We start from the raw sequence: 19,411 nt of genomic DNA on the forward strand, positions 1-19,411 counted from the left end.
TGCGCGAGAATTCGCTGAGAGTCTGACTTAACGTTGCGCGAGAATTCGCTGAGAGTCTGACTTAACGTTGCGCGAGAATTCGCTGAGAGTCTGACTTAACGTTGCGCGAGAATTCGCTGAGAGTCTGACTTAACGTTGCGCGAGAATTCGCTGAGAGTCTGACTTAACGTTGCGCGAGAATTCGCTGAGAGTCTGACTTAACGTTGCGCGAGAATTCGCTGAGAGTCTGACTTAACGTTGAGCGAGAGTTCGCTGAGAGTCTGACTTAACGTTGCGCGAGAGTTCGCTGAGAGTCTGACTTAACGTTGCGCGAGAGTTCGCTGAGAGTCTGACTTAACGTTGCGCGAGAGTTCGCTGAGAGTCTGACTTAACGTTGCGCGAGAGTTCGCTGAGAGTCTGACTTAACGTTGCGCGAGAGTTCGCTGAGAGTCTGACTTAACGTTGCGCGAGAGTTCGCTGAGAGTCTGACTTAACGTTGCGCGAGAGTTCGCTGAGAGTCTGACTTAACGTTGCGCGAGAGTTCGCTGAGAGTCTGACTTAACGTTGCGCGAGAGTTCGCTGAGAGTCTGACTTAACGTTGCGCGAGAGTTCGCTGAGAGTGACTTAACGTTGCGCGAGAGTTCGCTGAGAGTGACTTAACGTTGCGCGAGAGTTCGCTGAGAGTGACTTAACGTTGCGCGAGAGTTCGCTGAGAGTGACTTAACGTTGCGCGAGAGTTCGCTGAGAGTGACTTAACGTTGCGCGAGAGTTCGCTGAGAGTAGAGGATAGCGCCGCCGATCAAACGCCGCCGCCGCCGATTATTTAGATAACGCCGAAACGCCGCCGCCTATAAATTTAATTTCGGCGGTGCCGCCGCCGCCGAAACATTTTCATTTCGCCGCCGAATTAATTTCCATTATTAAAGTATAATAATTACGTTTTGAGATCTAAACTACATAGATTTTTCTTTTGGTAGTGCTACGATTCCTAGGCTGTTGGGTGCACCGTACTAGCGTTATAAAATTAAAAATAATTAATAATTTCCAAAAGATCTGGCACCACTGCACCGCGCGCACCAAGATTTTCTGCAGCAGATAGCTGGGATAGGAGAGAGAGAAACGAAAACGGGTTTGGAGTTGCTCGCCTCGTATTTTGTAATAAGTACAGAAACGTATGCTGCATTGGCTGCATTCAGCAATAACTATTCTATTACATTTTAAAAATTCCTTTGATACAAAGATAAAATAATTTGTGATAATAGACAAATGCGCGGGGAAAAACCGGATTTGGGGGGTTGAAATTTATGCGGTAGAGGGCTGGCTCGTTGGTTGTCTGTACGATAATGGCGGCGCCCAGCAAAAGTTTCTAAAAAGAGTGTATAGATAATAATACTAGTGAAATGGTAGTAAATTAGTACAGTAATGTTATTACTAGCGTAAATGTTTTAGTTTAATAGTATCATATGTGACATAGTTACTCATAAGTGTGCCTCTGTTTAACATATCTGTATTAAAAATTTAAATGAGACCTTGTTTCACAGCCACCAAAGACTATATAAAGCTACGCGTAACTTTATATAGTCTTTGACAACCACCAACGAAAATACAGCACTAACGTCGCGTAAAACTGGTTTTAACTTCCTTCCCCCCTACGCGAAAACTAGTTTTGATGACGATAAAACCGTCATCGACTGGGAAGTGACGTCAATAACGTCATATCCTTGCAACAAGGTATCATTATGAAAAAATTATTTCAGGCACACTTATGATTAAATAAGTTACATCTGATAGTATGTAACCAAAGTTACCTCTTCTTTGTTTTGGAAACAAGTGGTTCCTATTTTAATAAAAAACATTCTATTAAACATGTATTTTTTAAATGTGTTTAACAATTTAAGTTCTAGCGGTCTTTAAAAGGCTGGCGCTATTTCTGAGGGGGGGGGGCATTTTTTCCCCTTAGGCGCCGCCGCCGCCGATTTTTTTCAACCCCACCGATTATTTTCTGAAAATCGGCGCGCCACGCCGCCGCCGAACTAATTATCGTTCCCGCCGCCGCCGTTGAAAATTGGTTCGGCGCTATGCTCTAGCTGAGAGTCTGACTTAACGTTGCGCGAGAGTTCGCTGAGAGTCTGACTTAACGTTGCGCGAGAGGCAAAACTACTTAGATGGGTGAGAGATGTCTGTGAGATTCGATAGGTGATACTGGACGGAAATGCTTAGAAAGATATTACAACGCTATGGGAGAGTTAAGCCTAATTCCCACTTGGCGCGAAATTCAGTTTTCGCGAGACGAATTGACGCTTGCGAATAAAATTTACTAAAGAGCAAAGCTACGGCGAAAATTAAATTCGTCGCGAAACTACCGAAAATTCGGCAAGTGGGAACTAGGCTTAATTATAGAAGCCGCGGAAGGTTTGCTGAGATTTGTTATCTATTGGATGTATAATACATGTGTGGGAGTTATATATAGATTTATAAGTAACCATTTACTACACTACTTACTCTTTTTTATACTATAGTGTAATGTAGTGTACGAAGTGTATGACATATATAATAGTATAGTATCCCACTTACTAACAAACAACGATATTTACAATGTAGTTTTTTATTTTTTATTCATGAACTAAAAAAATCCGTACCAAAAAAAACAGCGATAAGAAATACTAATTTAACGACAGAACTCGGAAAAGTGATGCTACCGATTCGGACGAATGAAACGAACAAGTTGTCCAATTTTTTTTTCGGTGGTTCGGACGAATGAAATTTGAACATTTGTTCCACCGTTCGGACGATTGAAATTCGAACAAATGTACCTACCCCAAAATATTTAAAGAAACATTCGGATATGGTCTCGCAAACCTTTTTTAATGAAACATTAGAATAAAATTGTATGACAGCTAGTGCACTGAACCATCTTTTACAACTACCGTTATGATAGATAACTTAGTTAATATCGTCCGATATTACGGCTGATCTATCGGTGCATCCCTAATAAGTGTTAATAAATTCGAAAGCCTGTATTTTTGTTTCAATTTAATAAGTACGATATTAGTTTTTAAGCATCGCAAAACATTAGTACTTTTGTGAATACCACGAATGTATTTATTAAAAGTCACGTTATTGTTGATACAAAGGTTGATAGTATACCGGAAAATTGTTGCTCGTTGAGCAGCATCTGATTAGCCCTATCGAATACGCAATAAATACACAACTAAATTAAAACATTTTATACATTTTTGTTTAAGCGTGCCTCGATTTAGAAGGATTGGTTCTGTTGGTAAAGCAATAACCGGATATTTTTTTAACTTAAATAATAATACTGATAATAGTCAGCTAAGTTAAAAGGAACCACCTATGGACTGCATTGCAAAGGATGTTAAATTAGCGAATAAGTAGATTAGCAACGCTTAATTTTTCTCATTTGGATTGTTGAAGAAAACTAAAATTTAAAGTTGGGCGTTTAGAGTGACGCTTTTCATTTCAATCCTGTCGAGTAATTTCGGGTCGATTGTTTTCCCATTTTTGTACACGCGTTGTGAATGACTGGAACAAACTACCAGCTGAACTTCTTGAATTGAACACTTCTAATTCGTTTCGAGGCAATGTTACGAACTGGTTGAAGACCAACTCTACTTAATTTTGTTTTTATTGTTATTTCCCTTTCCCTCTGGTCAACTTATTATTTTTAAATTAATGAATCTATGTAGTAGAATTTACTCTTTTTACCTCTCCGAGGGGACTTTGTACCCTAGGAGGGGTTATACAACCACCGTGTCTGTCTGTCTGTGGGTCTGTCTGTCTGGCCTGCGAACGCGTTCGCATTTTCGGGGCAAAGCGTAATCACTGCGTACCCAGTTTCTTAGAATCAGGGAAAAGGTTTTTTCAAAAGTGCCCTCTTTTTGTCATTGGGTGTAGTATAATTTTTTGATCGGCCGGGATTCGAACCCGAGCCCTCTTGCACAACAGGTGAGCGTTCTACCGCAGATACAGTTACGCTTCACTGAAAATTAAAAACTCTTCCGAGGAGAGGTATATTTTGGCTTGCCAACTTGTTATCTTTGTCTTTCTTAGTGTGTAGTGGGGGTTACACCTAAGTCTCTAGTGACTTCGTAGCTTTGTACACTGTGTGATTCAATAAATATTTGCGGTTTGTAAACATTTACTTTGAGTTTACACATTGTTAACCTGAAGTAATGGCTTTAAAAGTCGCTTAAAAGAGAAACTAAGCCTAAACATTAAACATTAAAAATTAATTAATTAATGTTTAGGCTTAGTTTCTCTTTTCGGTGTAATAGTCGCAAGCCAGATATCCCGCACATTACTGATGAGTCCCAAATAGGACGAACCCGGTCTACCGTTGGAATTTCTTGCTATTTAATTTAATTTTTCACTCTAAGATCTATTATGTCCGAGTTTCGTGTCTTTGTTTGCTCGAAGACCTATCGGTACGAGCTATTTGTAAGTTTTTAGCTTTTTTATCCCTTTTCATAATGGACTTATCTACTTATTCGCTAATTCTATCGTCCTTAATATTCAGCTAGGCTAATACCCAAGGCACCACCTTAGGCCTAAATCATCGAGCGACTTTTAAAGCTATTAATTCAGGTTAAAAATGTGTAAACGTAAAGGCCTAGGTTTTCTTCTACCTGTCCCCCTTTAAATTAGGCCAACATGTTCAGCGGTTGGCCTACCACCAGGGTATTTGTGCTCCACTAACAAGGAGAGTACCTGAGGTGTTTATTGCCGATTTTGTTCAAAGTCGGGCGTAATGTAGACCTATATGAAATATGAAATTTCCCAAAAGGAGACGTTGCACTACCCATTCGATTTGCTATGGCAACCGAAAATGTTTTTGATCACTTAAGACAATAAAATCTCCTTTTAAAAAAGCATGGGATTGTCTCGGTTTCACAGGGTCCTAGCTACGAAAATTCGGAAAAATTTTGAAAATCACGAAATGTGTAATTTGGACCACATTTAGGTAAATTTCATCAAGTTTGGGTAAATTGAAACATTTGAAGGGTAAATTTGTAACAAATTTTGGGTAAAATAAGGAAAAAATCTTATTTTGGTTGTAAGTGGTCAAAAACATTTTCGGTTGCCATGGCAAATCGAATGGGTAATGCAACGTCTCCTTTTGGGAAATTTCATATCTCATATAGGTCTACATTACGGCCGACTTTGAACAAAATCGGCAATAAACACCTCGGGTACTCTCTTTGTAAGTTAATTTAAAGGGGTACAGGCAGAAAAAAACCTAGGCCTTTAAAGTAAATGTTTACAAATCCCAAATACATTCGGAAGTATGCGAAAACAATCGACCCGAAATTACTCGACAGGACTGAAATGAAAAGCGTCACTCTAAACGCCCAAGTTTAAATTTGTTTTCCTCAACAATCCAAATGAGAAAAATTAAGCGTTGCTTTTTTCTGTTGGTCATAATCTCAATATTCCATCAATATAAGACTTATTTTCCCGAAGAAGCTTTCCTAAAACGCGTATGGAAATAATAGAAATACCTTGACATCCACTCAAACCAATTATTTCAACAACCTAAATTTAGATTAGTACATGACAAAAAAAAACGATACGATGACTAAGATCGGTCGGTCGGACGGCGTGCTTAATCGCGCTTTTTGATAAGATTATATTTTTTCCTTCAACGCTTCAGCTCGGGAGGGGTGTAACATTAACAAAAGGCCCCCCTCGCCTTCCGAATAAATAGAATAATATAAATACGGAAAAAGCGCGTTGTTTTATTGCTCCTTTTTTTCATTCTCGAGAAAACGGACGGAAATAGATCCGACGCCGATTTGCCCCAATTTTAACATGGCAGAGTTCAAAAAAATTTAAAACATCGTAGAAAACACAACCGAAATATATAATTTGCTTTGGCAAAGAATCATCTCCTTGCGAGATATTTTAAGCCCCAAGCATTAAATGCGTTAATCAGGGTTCAGTTAATAATAACAAAAGGATTTATAATCATAAATATATATACATCGGGATGACGACATAGAAAAGCGTAATTTCAAAATTTCCTAAAAAGATATTTAACATTAAAGATTTTTCGATTTTAAAACTAAAATCTTATCTTTATACGTGCCAATTAAATGGGGAAATTCCTTCTCGGAGTTTCGCTTCCAAGAAGATTTAAATTGAGTGGTGCATAACTTTCTCAAAATGAATCTCAAGCGGGGCAAATTTAGATTATTTTTAAAATGAAATATTACTTTAAAATTGTTCGCATTATCATAAAATTAATCTTCGTTTTTATCCAAAACCCAACTGGAAAGAATAAACTTTTCACTGCAACTACGATATATTTTTCCAAAGCCAACTTTAAATTGCTACTGTATACGCGTTAACATCATTTAAGGTTGTAATAAATGCAGGGAAACTAAGTTAAATCCACGAGAATTATTAGAATGTAGGCTAAGTATACGTTTATAAAACAAATATGTATACTTAGTCCTAAATTACCTTTTTCTTTAAAAACAAAGATTTCAATGTCTTTATCACAAAAACAAAAATAATTGAATCACGAGCGTGAAGAAAAGACGAATGCGTAGATTGTCATAATAGTTATTATTTAACTTAAAAAAATGATCAAAACGTCACGGACAATTCAGAAATTCGCGATATTGAAAGTGAAGGTTACGGATGACATAAGCAACGCGACGTGTTCTGCCTATGGAAATATCACGATACACCTTCCTATAACCGTGAAAAGGTTCTCTAAAAGAGGTGGTAGCATTCTTGAAGATATGGGCAAATTCATTCGTCAAATAATATATCACGTTTTTTGGAAACACGCGAAACTATTAACGCGTGAATAATTAAAATATCAGAAATTATCCGCTTTGTTGAATAATTTCTGGAATAAATTGGGAAAAAACACGTTTTTCTAGATTTTCCACAGTAGAATTAGCGTTAGAAATCGACAGGCAAAATGTATCACCCTTGAGAGTATACGTGTTACTGGGTACGCAGCTATTTAAGCACGTTACATTGACCCTTTACAATATCATCGATTATTTATAGGAAAAATAAAGTCAACCAAGTTAAATTAATCGTAGTTTTTTTATTAATTCAATTAAAATTACTAGCTAGAGACTAAAATTAATAAACGGACTTTTGGGTTTCTCTTCATCTAGACCTCCAGCTCGGTCTTTCAACGTAGGCTAACTCTTAATTTAATTATGATCAGACTCCTTAATTTTAATAAAATAGTAATTTTAATATTAAAATAATATTAAATATAAATAAAAAAATTGTTAGTCTTGATGATAGCGTCAGCAATACCGAAACTAGTCGACAATTTAATTTTATGTTTCAATTAAAATTTTACTTACGCAATAATTTCATTTTCTTAATATTAGATTAATTTGAAATTAAAATATCGAATTACTAAAATGTAATTTAAATAAACCACAACAAAAGAATATTAAAAGTAAGGATACCATTTGGTATTTTAATTACTATAACGTCACACACGAACATTTAATTTTCCAGAGACATTTTGATAAACGATTGTCGATAGTAAAAATTTACGTAAATCAAGAGAGGATATTGTTGAAACAAGTGCTTAATTACACGCAACGTAGCCGGAAAATATGAAATTCACGCTATTAAAATAATTCCCGACTCGGTGCAATTTAACTCACCGAAAAATGAGAATTTTTTAACGAAATTCCGTTCTTATATTTTATACTACAATCCCAAAATTAACCCAAAAATCGAACTGCTAAAATTAATTATTCAGTTTAACTCCGACGTTTTTCCTATTAACCCCACCCCGGGAAATATTTAAAAAAAAACCACAATTTCCTATTTTGTTCACAACCTGCCGCATACAATCCCTTTCCTTATGGAACGTAATAAAATCAATGAAATATGCAAAATTTCCTTTTGTCTATACATACTCCAAGACCTTTATAAAGTTACATCATCTCTACAATATCAACAAATTGTTATAGGAACGACCAGATTAAGCACTATACCCGAAAAAGAATCTAGAACTTGATCGATAATATACATCCAAGGAAGACATTCGCATATAGGTGGAGAGGGGGGGGGGAGCGCCAATCGAAAGCGAGAGTCCAAGAATCCATTTTTTTTTTATTTCATTTCTAAAATAACCAGAAGGAAGCGACTGACGGGGAGCGAAATCGGGGGTCCAAACACCCGGGGCGTTTTACCATTTATATCCCAAGATACCGAATAACGTAACATACCCTGGGGTGGAACTTGCATAGTACTTGGTCATAGTACAGATTGAATCCCGTGACACACTTACCAAAAAACCCGCTAGCCAGTCAATACGGGGGGGATGGCGCAACCTTCTTTTAACCCCCGGAAAATAGAGGTCCGTTACAATCCCCCCAACCACTAGAGACCTACCTACCTACCTTATAAGGTTATTAGTGCAGCCCCCAGCTTAAAGATACATTTTGGGTAAAGTAAATTTTTGTCGAAACCCCCCCCGAAGTCTCGTTTCACCTTACGCTGTTACTATTCTAAGATTAAGTTCAAGGAACCGCGGCGATCGTGGTTTCTGTGGAAGACGGTTCGTCTGTATGGAAACTCCGCCTTCTTCGTGGCGAAAGTGACGAGGAAAAGAGCGGTATAAAAGGGCCGTGATTCTTACCAATGGACACACTCAATCGCAGTCTTCCCTCCTAAGAAGATCTTAGCTCGCTAAAAACATTTAAGTTGAAAACTTTTCAATTTACTTTCTTTCGGTAAGTTGAAAAATTTTCTCAATTCAAAAAAAGGATATTTAGCGCAACTACGGATAACGGCGGAATAGTGGATTAATTTTTCCATTTTCTAACATCGGATATAGCTAAAAAATGACGAGAAAACTGATCCTTTTGGCTTTTGTCGTGGTCGTAATGGGAGCTTTAATGGTACAAGAATCTCAAGCCCTTCATCTCAAGCTGAAGAAATTGGCGGCCATCGGTATCCTCGCCAAAGCATTGAGACCTTCCTTCTTGCCATTGCCACTACCAATCCCGATCGCCCATCACAAAGAAATCCACCCAAAACCATACCCAGTCCACGTACCAGTTCCGTAAGTACCATTTTAAAATTTAACACCGTTCTAGCTCCGGTAATTTTAATTTAATTCCTGACAATTCTGTAACCCTTAGAGTGTACCACTACCACAAGGAACATACATTCGAACTGGGACACGGTGGACACGGTGGTCACGGAGGTGGAGAAGGATGGTGGTAAAGATCATCCGGGAATCCTTAAGGAGTCCAACATCCGAAAAAAAGTCAACAACAAAAACGGATACTGCCCTCTTGTGAATATTTTTAACCACGCCCCCCCTTCCGCGCCTCAACTCGAAACTCGCCTAACCTCAGTTGATATCCAATTGTATAAATTATATAATCGTTATAAGATTAACTCATGTACAGTATTTTTTGTTTATAATGACATTTTTGGACACGTATCTTTGTTACGTTTGTGTTAGTATGTATACTTGACATGTTAATGAAAATATACATGTTTTTTACCCACATTACCGTGTTTCAATTTTAATTTCGCTTTAAGACTACAACGTACATAACAAAGACATAATTTTAAAGAGGGTTCACCACCTTAGTTCGGCCAAAATTTGCCTAGCAAAAACCTCAAAACCGGTAGCAAAATATCACAGTATAGGCATATTCATTACCCATAAAAACACGAGTTATAATATTTAAAAAAAAAATTTGAGATTTTTCGATACACCCCAAAAACCACAGTCGCAAAAACGACCGTTTTCAATAACAACTTCTAAAAAATCTTATCCCTAAAAAACATGAAATTAATTCGTAAGCATTCGGACTCCAATGTAGGTTAGCGGTCGTTTTCTAGACTTACGATGTAAATAAAAGAAAGTTAATATTCATCGAGTTACACATGTATACAGACCCGATAAAACAGTAAAATTCGACAAGTAACGAAAAAAATATTCCACTGAACGAAATTCTTTAACAGCCATAACGATAAGAGTATACAACAAATTTCCAGCTTGATTATTTCCTTAAAAACTATGTTGTGTAGGGGGAAAAAACGTCCAAAAAATAAAACGGTAAATTATAACCTCTGATGGGATTTTTCTAATCACCGAAGGGCTATCGAAAAATGCTGGTAAAAGTTGGCCATGATAAAATATAACGAACTTGATATTTATACAGACAAATACGAGGTCAGTATAGTGATAGGAGTTTGACTTTATTAACTACAAAATCAAGTTGCTTATTAAACGGCTAAAATAAAAGAAAGTGGATCAGCTAATAAAAGCCATTTTGCATTTGTCCTAGTTTCATCGTAGTAAGCACCTTTTTCGTGCTTATTAAAGTGGAATGTTATTTTTTATTTAAAATGGGCAAATATCTAAGGTTTTTCCTCCGCCCCCCCCCCTTCACGTTTTCTTCAGATACGTGCTTCGAAGAAAAAAAAATTCGATACTAATTTAAGAAGAGCGTTCACCGGAGAAATCGGTCAGAATCATAATAAGTGAAAGCTATCGGGCTTGTATTAGAAGCAGACCAAGTAGTGAAAGCGGTTTTATATATTTGTACCGCTTCCTAATTCCGGTATACGCCCTTGTTATATAAAGAAAAATGAATTCGTAGAACAGGTCTAGTTCGCGTTGCTATATTTAAGAAACTAGTCTTGCAATAGTTCGATTAATTCAAAGTTATTAACATCCTATATTTACATTGTGTTAAGGTTCAATTGAAAATAAAATACTTTAAGAAACCATGAACTTGTTTTTTATATTATAAAAATAATATTTTGTAAACAAGGTAATTTATTTCGGTTAAAATGTTTATATTAAATATTCATTAAAAGACTAAAGCCAGGGTGACCACAGAATATTTTAAAATCCTTTAAAGGAATTATAGGAAATTTATCAGTGAAATATAGGAAAATATAGGAAGAAAGTTGGGAGAAACACAGGAAAAAATAGAAGAAAATTAATTATACAATATAAGAAAACGATTGTCAAAATTGTTTAAAGGGGGTATAACCTACAAAATAAAGTAGATAACTGATGGAAATAGTCGAAAACTATCATCTAACAGTGTTGGAAATAAGCATCTTTAAAAACTAGGACGTTTTGAAGACTTCTAAGGGTAAAATATCAACTATTTTAATTTCTTCAGACGTTTGAGTTAAAATATAGGATATTATAGGAAATTTAATGAAATTATAGTAGAAAAAAGGAAGGACGTTATATTATAGGAAAAAATAGGAACTGTGGTCACCCTGCTAAACCTTATCACTCGATAAATAAGTGTTCATGTCATAAATATGGCCTTCAACCACGTCAATATTTAGGGTCAATTCTAGAAATGGTTTATACTTACGATCTTAGTTCATTAGGATAGTTGGAAAAAAAACAAGGTGAAATGAACCAAATCTTGACTATTGCTAAAATTACCTAGTTTACAAGCGTATGTTATTTATTGAACTTGGGAATAAAAGTAACCTAAAGAAAGTGCAAGCATGGATAGTAGATTTTAGAGGATCGGTAAAAAGCCTGGTTTTTAGCCCCCGTAAACCAATCACACTAAGGGAGTCGCCCAAGGTTATTTGAAAAAAACAAGTATAACTAAGAGTGGACGATACTGTTCGAAAAAAGATAAAAGATAAACACGAACATGAAGTACATTTTTACGCCAAAAGGTATTTTTTCACGTTTTTATTGATTAAATATGATATACTAAATATCAGTTGATAGTTTTTATTGAATTAAAAAACCAAAATTAAAAATGACTAAAATATAAAGCGCAAAAAATTACGTAACAATATCAACCGCGTTAGATTTCCATTTTGAAATTTTAAGATCACGTGGTACAAACGACCTTGCAAGACTCCCTCGGAGTCTCTCGAGCTGCTTGATACGCGGGGAGAAATAAAATGCACTGTGGAAGGGTATCGAAAACCTGTCCTCTTAATTTACTGTCCATGGTGCAAGGGTCAGTAAAGGAGGCAATGTTCGAGATATGGCTAAGGTCAACGGGAAAAAAATTACGAGTTATTCATTGGAACTGAAACGAAAATCGTCAGGTATTCTACCTTGTTTCGGAGAATAATCGACAAATGAATAAACTCGGAATGTTTAAAAAGATCGGCGTGCCTCTTTTAAAGGAAAAAAAGGGGCTCCTTTCTGAATACGTTATACAAAAGATCGTGCCCGTTACTACAATATATGGAAGGAAACATTCCCTTTAATAACAAGAAATCGTGATTGATTTACAAATTAAGGACTAAAATCTCAACGCGTAACGTAACTTTCTACATACTACCATAAGTAAAATAACTATAAGTGTGACTATTCGAACGACGCAATTTATTTTTATAGAAAATCTGTTTCTCCAATCAACGCATTAATCATTGCGTGGCTACAACTCGTCTATTACTAGTCTTTAGAAGTAACAGAAGAAAGAAGAGATTATCCAAGGCCTACAATAGGTGTTTCTATAAAATACGTTAGGTCACGTGTAAATGTTTTTTCTACGTCACTAGCTAAAGTTATTGAAGATAGAGAGCGACGTGCGAAACGCGCGTGCCAATAAAGCACCAAAAAGCTTAAGCTCGTGACGCGGGGAAAAACATTTTACGCATTTAATTTTTTTATTGATTTATTTTATAGAAACACCTATTGAAAATTGAAACACTTTCAACAATAAAATGTTAACTATTTAATCGGAACATAAAATTATTATTATATTTTTTTATAATTATTTTTTATTATTATAAGTATCCGCTTTGTTTTTGAAGCTAGTCATTTTTTAATTTGAGCCTTAAAGGTATCGCTATCACACTAGCCTGACTGTAATTATACGAAATTTGCGATTACGCTATCACTCGGCGACAGATTAAGCAACAACGTTCAGCGTCATACTAATAGTATTATATTACTTATGGTATTATACGATAACATAGAGCTCTCGACCCATATTATCCCATCAGTGAAGTTTCTATCGGGGGCCCGTGATTTATAAATCCGGCAAGAACACTAGAGCGTAAAATAGGAGGAAAATACGCGTTTGGGCCAGGTGAAATAGGCATCTGTTAAAATGGTTAAAATTAAAAAAAAAACGTGGCCTAACGCAATAAGGATCCCACTTGTACGTGTCAAGGAGAAAGTTGAATCGGGGAAGCATTAAAAGAAGCTTTCTCAAAAGGAGAAAAATGTACGCGGAAGTAAAACTATAAATGTATCAAGTGGGAGGGCACTCTTTTCATTCTTTACCCCAAATAACATTCGCCAGACGGTAAAAGTAGCAAAGGTCAGCGAGGATAGAGAAAAGACCAGCCGGCTTCAACGGAGGAAAGACACTACTACATATTATCATTACAGGCGAGGGGATATAAGCGGAAAGTGTATTCTACGAATGTCCAACCAAAAACGAGGTCATACCGACAACTTAATTTTATTTACCAGATAAGTCTTTCGCATTCGTCGAAAATAATAAGACCTATTCACACGAGTTAATATTTTTCACAGACGTTATTGCGAGGGGCAGGTCACTTCCTTGATTAACGACGCACCACTTAAAAGATTAAATCCGATTTAATCGTGATAATTTTGATTAAATTCAATTTAATCACGATTAAGTTTATTAAATCACGTTTAATCATGATTATCATGTTTAAATCTGATTTAATCATGATTAAATGTTTAAATCTGATTTAATCGTGATTAAATGTTTAAATCTGATTAAAATGATTAAATCCTGATTAAAAAAATTATATCGTGATTAGCATGATTAAATCGTACTTTAGTTTTGATTTTAATGATAAATTCTCGATTCGACCGATTATATTGATTAAATCGTGATTAAAATGATTAAATCTAATTAAAAAGATTAGATCATGATTAGAATGATTAAATCTCGTTTAAATCGTGATTAGATTTTCATACTTGATTACCCTGATTTAATCATTTTACTATGATTAAGACGCACCCAAAATGGAAGTGACCTGCCCCTCGCGTTATTGTTAATTGGTCGAATTTTCTGACCAAGGTTTAGCTACAAATGTAAAATAATTTCTCTACACAACCTTTTGACTACACAAAAACCAATTGAAAATATTAAAAACTGTATTAATGTAAATTAACCTTTTAGAAGAGAGTTAAGCAAGTCGAGTTGGTTGGTTAAACACGTTGACTCGTGTGAAGACCTTAACAAAGCCATATTTTATAAATTACGCTAATTATTCTAAGCACTATTTAAAATGTAATCGCGGAATACATTTGCATACGAATGCGGAAAAGAGATTAGAGTAACGATAACCCCAGAACATAAGTAGAGTAGCCAAAGGAGACGTTGTATATTATTAATCATGTATAAATAAAAAAAGATGTAGCGATATACCGTATTTCATATCCTTTGTTTTACTAATATAGTCCGGTCATTATTCCCACGGCGCACCGCTAGGAGAAAGACCACACGCCATAAATAAAATCTTTTGTATAAGTGTCACGAAGAAAAATAATCCCTTTAGAAAGACGCGCTATATTTGGTATATTGGTAGGCTCATTCAAGCGTATAGCGATACGGACTCGCTTCCTACTCACCCCCATCATGAGAAATCACCAAAAGGTCAGTGGTCAGACAAATAAATTTTCCAAAAATAACTTTCAAACGCGATGCTTGAAAATTACACTCTTTTCAGGCGAGGCTTACGAAATAGGGCGTAGCAAAGATAATTTTAAAACTACGGTGGCTAACTATGGTTGCTCAATTTCTTGCTATTTCATCTAACTGGACATCTGTCAAATGTTATCCCTGGAACTATTCGGTTTCCCCTTTCCATCAAACCTTACTGAGGTTAACGGTAATAGTAAGTGTAGGGAACTGTAGGCTCGCGTGATATGAAGGGCTTGCCACCATCCTCCTATGCCAATTAAACCAGTCACCGGCAATTGGTTTCACAAGTCACTAGTTGACTTTGGCCTGTGTGGTCAGGGCCGTGCAGAGGGGGGGGGAGGCAAAATTTCCGGGGCCCGTAACGGTTGTTTATTTTCTTTACTCTAGGAATAACGTATTTATATTAATACTTCCGGAGAATGACTATATTGAGATGATTGGCAGGCGTTTGGTCGAGTTTTCAACAGAGAGGGAGGAAGACCTCTATTTTAGGAAACCAAACGAGATATCGGTCTGATTTAATTATTTTTGGGGGAAAGCAGTTTGGAAGCAACGCTAAAAATAATCCCATTATAGGTATTATCCCGAAGTATAAATAAATACATTCTTGATCCAGTTACAGTAAGAAAAATCATTTATTTTAATTTGGTAGAATTATTGTTGGAGCATGGATGAAATTTTATGAAATCACCACCTACAGTAACTGTTAAGTGATAGATAATGGCATAAGTGTATAATATTTCTACATAAGTGTGACACTTCCTATTCTTCACATGCAAAAGTTTTACTGGGAGCTATTCGCAAGAAAGACTGCATTACGGGATTCGTCGCAGTTTTGCGTCCGTTTGCTAACGCGTCACCAGTAGCGGCGCTAAGGGTGGGCTGAAGTGGGCTTTAGCCCCCCTGCATTTCTGAGAGGGGCCACATATTTATATTAAAAGGGCCACATATTCATAATTAAGAGGCCACATATTTTAATTTATTAATTTTCATTATCTCTAGAAATTTGTTTTATTGCCAAAAAAGGTTTTTCTGGAAAAAAATCTTTCAAAATCAATTTGTTTACTCAAAAAGGTAGTAGACCATAAACAGATTCGGGAGGAAGGTAGTGGAAATTGAGAGAAAGTTGAAAAGAAAGGGGCTTATGGGAATTTAGGGAAATATCCCAGGCATGCACGTGTGACGTGTCCCCTCCAGGTCGGATACAAGGTCAGTAGGGGGTCCATAAAACGCGAAGAGAGCCGCAACAATAAATCGACGGTGCTCTTCTCGCTTCCTGGAAAATTTTGGGTTTTTTCGATTCCACCACTTTTGCGAAATATAGTCGATCCAAGGTTCAAGCTAAGGGCCACAAAATTCTAGGGGCCACAAAATAATTAGCCCACCTGTGAAAAAACCTTAGCGCCGCTACTGCGCGTCACACGTAGCTTTTGACAGCGCCTCGCTAGGGGGAGATTTTCTTTTTGTGATGACGTCACTCCGTTACTAGCTCTCGATAAAATATTCCCAAAAAGGGACAAACTTATGGTACAATATTATAGACTTATGGTTCTTCCCGACGTGATGCAATTCCATTAATATTTGATTACCTAATAGATGAGCTCCAGTCAAAATACCAAACAACTCTGCAATATCATCATTTCTTACCAGGGCTACCAAAATTCAATACCCCTCCGAATTAAAACTGAATATATGCTTTCACAAACCACTTTCCAATACGTCGAAATTATATTTATAGAATAATATTATAGACTTATGATAATGGCGGACAGTGAGTGGCAATAGAGTGGTAGCACTTCATAGAATGGGTGACGTAATAGCACGTCACAGTGTCATTACTCTATAGCAGCGCCCACGTTAAGGCCCAAAACAGTCTAAAGCCATCTAGTAAAGGAATTTGTATTTAAGTTTGGAGGTCGCACGGCCAAATACACCAAATTCCCAATTTGGAGACTAACGCGTTATGAACCAGGCTCGCCATCTATCGGCGATGTTGGAGATTATCTTTTACCCTGTTAGGAATTGATTTAAAGGGTTGTCAGTTTTTTCACAATCAAATACCCTGATTTTTCAAGGTTTTCCCTGACTTATTTTGCGCCACGATTTTGTATTTTTCCAACCTATATTTTAGTAAAAGTTTCTTATTTTTAACCTAAATTAAATTCCAAGGCTGACATTTTCCCTGATTTTTAAAATTCCCTGACTTTTCCCTGATTTTTATACCAATACAATTATTAATAGATTCACAAAATAATTTTTTTCAAATTTAATTAGCTTTGTCATTTTGCTAAGATCAAAGTGTAGTTTATTTTTGCATAAACTGAAAATTAGATCCATCTATTCGATAAATACTTGTTCTGCCAATAACCAAGTTAATACTGACCTTAACAATGGATAATGGTTAATAGAATTAGAACTCACTACTATTACAACCAGATTTTTACATTATTATTATTAGTGTAATTCCTTACCAGTGGCGTAGACAAGGGGGGGTTCCGGGTTCAGACCCCCCCTTGGGCCTACCTTTGGCTGCACTAACTTTCCACCCCTTGTCGACCCCCCTCTTAACATTCACATAATTCGACCCCCCCTTGACGAATTTCTGGCAATGCCACTGTTCCTTACATCACATTAAATTAGATTCTAACTAAGAAAAATTATTAAATTTAGTACTGACCTTTTCTTTGAACACTAATTAGTATCGTTTCAAAAAGTGTTAAATTATAATAGCAAACTTTCAAAGTGAGAAAATACAAAGCCCTTAATTGAAGATAAAATTAGATACAAAACAGGTCTAAATTTTACATGTCCATAAAATGTCACAGCATTTGATATAAACCCTCCGTTAGTCATAGTATATGAAAACCAGCAGTTCGAGGTAATGTAACTCCGATTACAAGGCTACTCTCTTTACAATGCGTGCAGGCAGCTATCAAAGGGTAAATCTAAATTCTGCCCTTTCATTGAATCCTTTTGCTAAACTTTATGAAATGTGACCAAGACTCGTTAAAAAGTAAATACAAATAACTCACAGGTAGAACTTTATCCTTGTCATCAGAATCCGTTCCTTCCAAGATTTGAAAACCATAATCCTGTTATAGTAAAAAGTTTAGAACTAATAAATTTAAGATTCTTTGAATTTAAACTTACATCTTCATTCTTGTCATAGAAATTAATTTCTTCATCAATTTCAACCGTAGGCGCAAACAGATCAGTAACCAATTTCTTGTCAGTGGCCGAATTTGGCTTCAAATGTTTCATGGAACTACGTATGTTGTAACTTAATACTTTGACTCCTAATAAATTAATAATAAAAACTTAAATTTGAGATCTAACATTTCGTACGGAATATTATTAATTTACCGGTTCCAGTCACTTGGCTGCCAGGTGGAGTATGCCCCAGTTTGTAGCCTTGTTTATGAGCTGCCCTGAGGAAAGGGTTCTTGTCCATCCAGTTGCCTTTTTTGTGTCTGGGGTCAGCCTTATTCTCGTAAGATTGGGACCTGAATACTCTGCGGACTTCATCCACAGATGATTGTCTCATTTGACCAGTCTTCTGCTTTCGATCAGGGCCATTAGGGTCAGTCTGCAAATTGGGCTCATCATCACTAATCATATGGTCGATAGGTAATGAGCTTGCAATCACATCTGAATTATAGTCCCTGTTGCAATCACCATCAACAAGGTTTGAGGTAGATTTGGACAAAGATGGGTCAGATGTGGATCCATCCGATTGGTAAGTGTCCTAATAAAATAAATAACAGTTAACACTCAAGTCCAGTTATATTTATTTCGATAACTGACTTCTTTAATAGATGGGAAGACATCTCTAACATCTGGAAGTCTCTTGCTAATCTTCCTTTTCTGTATGGTAGCTGCTCTAACATGATCAACTCTTTTCAGTACCGCTTCGGCTTGAGCGAGTGTTAATGTTGATATAACTCCTTTCAAAGGGTCTTCTACGTCCTCCTCCTCACATTCGTTGTCATCGAAAGCTATTTAAGTATAAATAAATATTACTTAAAAAACCCTTATGTCGAATATTAACGCGAAGACGCAAAACAAAAATATTTGCCGCCGAATACACCGACCGTGTCGCCATCTGGCAGAAAATATCAAACTTACCTTTGATTAAAAATTCGAATCCGGTTTCCCTTAGCCAATCCGCATCGGCAACTGCTTCTGTCGATGATAAAAAAGAAACGCTGTTAATTAATTTGACCACACACGATATTTAATGAAAAACGATTAGACGACACTGTTTGGCGCTAAAATAATAATTACGAGGAATTTTTTTGGGACAAAGTACTGGTCTATTCGGGGGACAAAGATAAGTGTTTCAATTTGCAACTAAATACAATTATACCCGGTCAGTAATTAACGAAAACCGTTAATAATAAGCGCTTTTGCAAGATCACAACAAATACGAACGTAACGCTAGGAATTAATTTGCGGCGGAATAGAGGATGAAAAGATAATTTACACGAAATGTTTTTCTTTCAGTCCAAGGCAATCTAGATATTTTCACAAACGTTGTATAAGTCCAATTCAATCATTATCAGTTTTATTGAACAAGTTAATTTCAAATAACTTAGCAATAAAAACTGCTTTAAGGATTAATTCAGTAGCGATTTATAAGTTTTGTAACATTGCATTTTAATTATTCTCCTAGGGACAAAAAGACTATATTAAGATAATATTTGATATCATTCGTATTTTGCAAAGGGGGTTTCATTTAAAATTTGACCTATGGGAAACCTAACAAA

The 19,411-nt window shown here is 36.2% G+C and overlaps 2 protein-coding genes across 2 annotated transcripts in view; one reads left to right on the top strand and one right to left on the bottom strand.

The window, feature by feature from the left end:
- The window catches only part of LOC149940845 (rho GTPase-activating protein 28-like), a 77,060-nt gene that overhangs the window by 51,173 nt on the left and 6,476 nt on the right, over positions 1-19,411 (bottom strand). Inside the window, exons 3-7 of the mRNA XM_090179380.1 lie at positions 18,771-18,827; positions 18,450-18,640; positions 18,009-18,390; positions 17,796-17,941; positions 17,678-17,737 (exon numbers count right to left, since the gene is read on the bottom strand). Coding sequence (XP_090035506.1) covers positions 17,678-17,737; positions 17,796-17,941; positions 18,009-18,390; positions 18,450-18,640; positions 18,771-18,827 — 836 coding nt within the window. The remainder of the gene's footprint in view (positions 1-17,677; positions 17,738-17,795; positions 17,942-18,008; positions 18,391-18,449; positions 18,641-18,770; positions 18,828-19,411) is intronic.
- LOC149940846 (uncharacterized) lies at positions 8,647-9,353 on the top strand. The gene is made up of 3 exons (XM_090179751.1): positions 8,647-8,723; positions 8,828-9,055; positions 9,135-9,353. Exons 2-3 carry the CDS (start codon positions 8,835-8,837, stop codon positions 9,217-9,219), a joined length of 306 nt encoding a protein of 101 aa, XP_090035877.1. The 5' UTR covers positions 8,647-8,723; positions 8,828-8,834; the 3' UTR covers positions 9,220-9,353.

Source organism: Leiobunum rupestre, chromosome 6 (genome assembly GCF_980474605.1).
Source record: "Leiobunum rupestre chromosome 6, qqLeiRupe1.1.hap1, whole genome shotgun sequence".
NCBI lineage: Eukaryota > Metazoa > Arthropoda > Arachnida > Opiliones > Sclerosomatidae > Leiobunum > Leiobunum rupestre.